Source organism: Vicia villosa, unplaced genomic scaffold, assembly GCF_029867415.1.
Source record: "Vicia villosa cultivar HV-30 ecotype Madison, WI unplaced genomic scaffold, Vvil1.0 ctg.000044F_1_1, whole genome shotgun sequence".
In the NCBI taxonomy this organism is placed as follows: Eukaryota; Viridiplantae; Streptophyta; class Magnoliopsida; order Fabales; family Fabaceae; genus Vicia; species Vicia villosa.
The window spans coordinates 1,898,532-1,904,903 of record NW_026704976.1 but is presented as its reverse complement, the minus strand read 5'-3'; the positions used below and the strand labels follow the sequence as shown (position 1 = coordinate 1,904,903).

Genomic DNA, 6,372 nt, shown 5'->3' with positions numbered 1-6,372 from the left:
AAACTATCATTTGGTCGATTTTACACAAACCATGACAACTTCTAAGTCCACTCGACTAGCCGCCTAACATAAGGTCTTCGTCGCCACTGTGACAGTTATCACTTTCGATCCTACAAGAGAAGCTCTGCCTCCTCCACCTAAGAAATTGATACGTTCCTAGTAACTTCTTCTTCTATTCCAGCATTTCTGAATCAAGTTCTTTCAAATATTGGCCGGTGTTTATCTCATGAGTTGTGGCGTTATGGCAATCAAGAACAAGAGTTGGTAAGTTGTGTTCAAGAATTGTGGTTTCAGGAGCTGTAGTAGTATGGTTATCATGTTGAATCAGATAGTAGAAAGTATGTTAACAAGTGTAGATGAAGGTATGAATTCAGATGTGGATGGAAAGTAGTCTCAAGAGTTATAAGATGTTTGAAAGGATGATTTGTAAGGGAGAATATGTTCATGAGAGGTAGTATGCATGGACACACACAAAATTTCTTTTGAAATAATATCCATTAGGACATTACCTTTCATGCCATAAGTATAGCCTAGAAAGATGGATTTCCTTTATTTCCTTAAATTGTGAAACTGTGTTATCCTAGAAAGATATGATTTCCTTAAATTATATCCATTAGGACATCACCTTTCAACAACCTTGTTATCTTAAACACATACATACACACACAACATATGCCAACTAAAATTGTTTATACAACAGGTTCGAAACAATCTCCTCCTCCTATCTCCTTATCTATCAATTCAACATTCTGTATCTAACCATCACATTTCCTTTACTGCTTTCTTTGTTGCCTTTCAAATCACGTAATTAGTGTACATCAGCAACATCAGTAACTTTGTTGTTGACTTTATCTTGTGTCTATGGAGAATTGACGAGGCGAGCCATTGGTCGAAGTTTTGAACAGAGTCGAGATGAATGAATCTTGAGACTCGAGTCAGTTTTATCGAGCTCCACGGTGGGCGCCAATTGTACTGATGAAAATTACAATATGGGAATCCTGCTCACATGAATCATATCTGAAAAATAAGTAGTTGTACATAATCATATATGAATAATGAATCTTCTTCCAATCCTAAAGATTGAGATATTTATAGACACGGTCCATGAGTCAAGTTGTGGGTGAACAATTTGTTCCATCCTAACTGTTTGGCTAAGATCTGGGTTGGGGTGGCAAACTGACATGTCTGCCTCATTTAAGCTCGTCTAGTAAAAGTCCGCAAAAAACAAGGTGTGGCAGGGTGAACATAATTGAGGAAGCGGACCTAAAACCTTAACCCAACTGGCAAAAAAAATGAGGACGGGATGGATCCGTGAGCACTGCATCTCAAAAGTCTTCAAAATGCAAAAATTTATGTTAATGTTCGCGCGCGCAAATACTCGTGAAAATTAATATGAAGAGTGGCAAGCATATTATAGGGTGTGGGTCTAAAACATTGTCCCGTCTTGTAAGAAAAAATGCAAACAAAATAAACATGACTGATGAGTCTGGCCTGTTTTGTCACCTATAGACAGGAAATATGAAGACTCGTTCTCCTCTTCACTAAGAGAAAATGTTACTTCTTTGAACACATAGTTTGATACGTATTAACACAATTACTCCCTCCGGTCTCATTTATAAGAAAAGATTCTCCTTTTAAATACATTAAATAAATAATGTATCTGGACAATATATTGTTTAAATACATTATTTATTCAATGTATCTAAAAGGAGAATTTTTTCTTATAAATAGGACCGGAGGTAGTACTACTTTACAATATCGGTTTGGACTGAACAAGCTATGCTTTAATTTAGAAAATCTCATGACCCGTCGTGTTATTGTCCATCCTATCAGGACCGTCTTTGAGGATATACAAGACGAACTACCGCATAAGACCTCAAATTTTTAAGGTCAAACTATAGTTAAATGGAGTCTCATAAATATTTTATAAGTTATATAGTAATTAAATATGGTCTCTATTTATTTCTTCCTTACTAAATTATTATTAATATATATAGAGCGTCCAAAAATTTGAGATGACTTTGCATCCTATTCGTCCTGTGACTTCTTGTAGCAGTTTTGTGCGGATAGGGGTATGGAAAGGTCCAGCAAAGTTATTTAAGTGCAGTTTCCTTTTCCTTGTCGTAAAAAGCTATTTTCTTCTATTCACATTTCAATTTTTGTCTCAGCCTTTTGAAGCAATTGCAAGGTAATTTCGCCTTTTAGACCAACAAGACAAAACGATTTTTAGATAAAATTAAGAAAACTCTCAAGTTTGAGGAACCTTTTTGTTTTTTTTTAAGAACCGACCATTTTATCTCTTAGCTAGATAGACCATATACTAGAATTCAGATGATATTTGCCTTTCTAAATGTGTGGCTAAATTGATCTTTTTGTGGTGTCTATATTCCATCTAGAAACTCCTAAAGCTACAAAAGAGATATTTGCTTAATGATAAAAAGTTTAATTTTATAATTTTAAAATATAGAATTTATTATTTTTAAAATGGTTATAAAATAACTATAATTAATACAAAATTTTCTCCTTTTCAATTTTTTTAAATAAAAGAAATGGCTTGATAAGTCCAAACATAAAGAGCTTATATTTTATATATGCCTCATTATCATCCAGTTAAAATATATACTTTTTCCTGAAGTTAAAAATACATTATTGTTCTTATCCTCGTTCGGGAATTCATATCATGACTATATTTTTTTCTCGTATCTAAAAAATTATATATATATATATATATATATATATATATATATATATATATATATATATATATATATATATATATATATATATATATATATATATATATATATATATATATATATATATATATATATATATATAATGGTTCAAACTAATGAGTATTATTTTTTCTCTCTAAATTTAATTTTTTATTATTTTTAAACATTAGATTAGGCAGAATTAATAAGGAGAGATCAAATTATACTAAAAAAGTTCACCACAAGTTACACTAGTCTATAACTTTATTTAGTATAAATATTTTTTAAAATCAACTGTTTCATGGAAACATATATCATATATATCATATCTATAAAGTTTGACATTAATCTATAATAATTTACTATACCATCAATATATCCAAAATTAACTTCAAAATAAACTTTCAGTTATGTATAAGTTCTCTTTTTAATTTATTTTGCTTTCTTTTTCTTTTCTATAAGTCAAAGATGGTACATATGTCACCCTTATCCACCCATGACTAAGATAGTAACTAACTATAAGAATATTGATTGCTATGTATAACAAATCTATACTATAACTAATAAATCCACATGTCCTAGGCATGTTCCCTAACTATAAGTCAATCTTCCTTATACTGACTTTATTTTGCATTCAAATTATAGTGTACATACATGTCCTATTTTGTTAGGTCACACAGTTGAAAGAAGGATGTCCTAAAAATATTATATATATAGTGAATCACTTGCATGGTTTAGACGGAATCCATTATTTATTATGCTCTTGAATCTTTCTTTCATATAATCATATAGCTGTCTTCTTTTCTTTCTTTTCTTAATATATTTTGGTTTATAAATTCAATTTCCAATCTCACTCCTCTTTGTTATTCAAATTTCAAACTCCAAACTCAAAACATTAACAACAATGCTCTCTCTCAAACTTCTCCTCATTTCCACCGCCGTTATTTTCACTGCCTTGGGATTCACATCCTCTCTTCCATTGGCCACCACTCACCTCCATCTCCTATGGACTTTCTTTCTTCTCTGCTTCACTCCTCCATACCTCTTCTTTACCCTCAACGCCATCATCATCTCCATCCTCGCTTCCTCCAACTTCCACCAATCCCAAACCCAACCAAACCCTCCAATTCTCGACCCCACCTTTCCTCCTCCTACTCTTGATGATTCACCCGCGTCCAAAGATCAACAAGTTGAAGAAGTGACGAAAGAAATCGACCTCGGAAATTCGCCAACGAAGATGATAAACTCGCCGGATAATCTTCGGATGATCGATAAACCTCTCGATTCTTCGAGGTTCATTCACCGGAAACCTCTTAAATCCGCTCCCGAAAGTATAAACAATTTCTTACATTTTTTCATAAGTCTTTTTTTATAAAAATAAAAAAAGTGTTTTCGTTTTATAAAGTGCATGGCGTTTACTTTATTATAGGTGGGAAAGCGTTGGAGGTGGCCGCGAAGCAAAAACGGCACGAGACGTTGGAGAGCACGTGGAAGACGATAACGGAGGGTCGGTCAATGCCGTTAAGTAGACACATGAAAAAGTCTGACACGTGGCAAAACCGTTATGAAGTGGACCCGCATCAACCAGAAGATTCTGTTAGCGATTTCAACTTGAACAAGACTACTGTGAGGCTGAGAAAAGAACCGTCGCTGAGTCAAGACGAGTTGAATAAACGAGTGGAAGCGTTTATAAGAAACTTCAATCATCAAATGAGGTTGCAAAGAGAAGAATCGTTAAATCAGTACATGCAAATGATTAACCCTGGTGCTACTGCTAGTTAACTTGCATATTTCACTTCGTGTGTATTTTAATATATATATTTCACTTCTATGAACCACGTGAGATGAACGTCGAAAATGTTCCTGCATATATTTTTTGTGAAAAACATAACTAGTGTTGTTTTGTATTTGTCTCCAATTATTTTATTATTTTTTAAATAAAATCTCAATACATTAAAAAAATTGAAGTGCACAAAAATAGGAGTTAGATTCAATCTAAAACTCAGTCCAATTATGCTCCATAGAAATCACTAGATTTAAGTGTTAATAATAGTATACACATATAACCATAGAAAAGGATATATATATATATATATATATATATATATATATATATATATATATATATATATATATATATATATATATATATATATATATATATATATATATATATATAGGGACAGTGGCGGAGCCAGAAATTTTTTATAGCCTGGGCGAAAAATTTAACTGAACGTTACATGTGACAATATATAAATAATAATAAAGTGTGCTACATAAGAGAGATGAAACCTCACCTGCGAATAGTGTGCTAAATAAAATTAACAGGTAAATGCCCTCTCCGAGACTTCTTTGCGGTGAATGTTCGAATAATATCAACATCTTTAAGTGACTTGAATATCTCCCGCTCGGTGTAACATATCATCAAGTCATTGAACCACACGTCGTTGATCTTGTTGCGCAAATTAGACTTGATAATCTTCATTGCTGAAAAAGCTCTTTCAACGGATGCTGTCGACACCGGCAATATCAAAGCCAACTCAATGAGCTTGTAAACCAATGGAAATACCAAATATTTCTCAGTTTGAACCATCTTCATAGCCAAACTTTGAACATCTTCACAAGAATTGACAAGACCAAATAATTAAATAAAATAAATAATTCATAACCACAAAATTAAAAGAGAATTTTATTATTATGAATGACCTATTAAATTAACCAAAATTTTTGATATTATATTAGAACCCAAAAAAAATAGAGTAGAGTTTCTGTTAAAATAAAAACTACAATATAAATATTATAAGAAAAATTGAACTATCATTCATTCTAAATTAAACTATGTAAAATTGACCTATATTGAACTATGTAAAATTGACCTATAATATATTGAACTATTTTTTTGTTTTGTTTAGAAAAGACATAATTTTATTAAAAAGAAAACTCTAAGCATAAGACAGTGGCAAGAGATACAGACTATTAAATTGAATTGAAGTAGCAACATGTAAAGTACTATTGTTAGTAACCCTTTCTACAATAGCAACAATTTGTTACATTATAATATATACTAATATCTAATGAGAAGATAAATTAAGAGAAAGAGAAGCATACTTGCTAGTGCTAGCTGGCTGGAACGTGTAAATGAGATGAGATAGGAATAGCCGAATAGGAACAGTTGAAAAGACAGCAGCAGGTCACTACGCCAAATTTGGCTTTTAGCAGCACCCCTACGAAAGCGCTTTTAGGAAAAGCGCTGGCATAGGCTTCGCTAAAGACAAAATTAAAAAACACGCTAAAAAAGCGCTCTAATAGTGGGGGGGTATGAAAGCGCTTTTAAGAAGCGCTCTGGTAGGGGGGGTTATGAGAGCGCTTTTCAAAAGCGCTCTGGTAGGGGGGGTACGAAAGCGCTTTACAAAAGCGCTCTGGTAGGTGGGGGGAACGTGGGGGGAACGAAAGCGCTTTTCAAAAGCGCTCTGGTAGGGGTGTTTAATGAGAGCGCTTTTTGTCAAAAGCGCTGGTATAGCCCAGGCTATGAGAGCGCTTTCCAGAAGCGCTTTAGTAGCCTTATTACTAAAAATTAAAAACCAAAACACGCGTTACTGTTTATCACTTTCTCTCTTTCTTTTTCTCTCTGCACGCGAACCAGAAACCCCAGTACCCC

The 6,372-nt window shown here is 33.0% G+C and overlaps 1 protein-coding gene across 1 annotated transcript; it reads left to right on the top strand.

Moving 5' to 3' along the window:
• Positions 1–3,492: 3,492 nt before the first annotated feature.
• On the top strand, positions 3,493–4,641 carry LOC131622790 (uncharacterized). Its single transcript, XM_058893827.1, has 2 exons — positions 3,493–4,045; positions 4,144–4,641. The coding sequence occupies exons 1-2, from the start codon at positions 3,619–3,621 to the stop codon at positions 4,494–4,496; spliced, it is 780 nt and encodes a 259-aa protein (XP_058749810.1). The 5' UTR covers positions 3,493–3,618; the 3' UTR covers positions 4,497–4,641.
• The last annotated feature ends 1,731 nt before the right edge of the window (positions 4,642–6,372 follow it).

Excerpts from the sequence above, each read along its gene's own strand:
- LOC131622790 (XM_058893827.1), top strand. The coding sequence starts at position 3,619 with ATGCTCTCTCTCAAACTTCTCCTCATTTCCACCGCCGTTATTTTCACT. Across the intron at positions 4,046-4,143 it reads TCTTAAATCCGCTCCCGAAA|GTGGGAAAGCGTTGGAGGTG; the intron begins GTATAAACAATT and ends ACTTTATTATAG.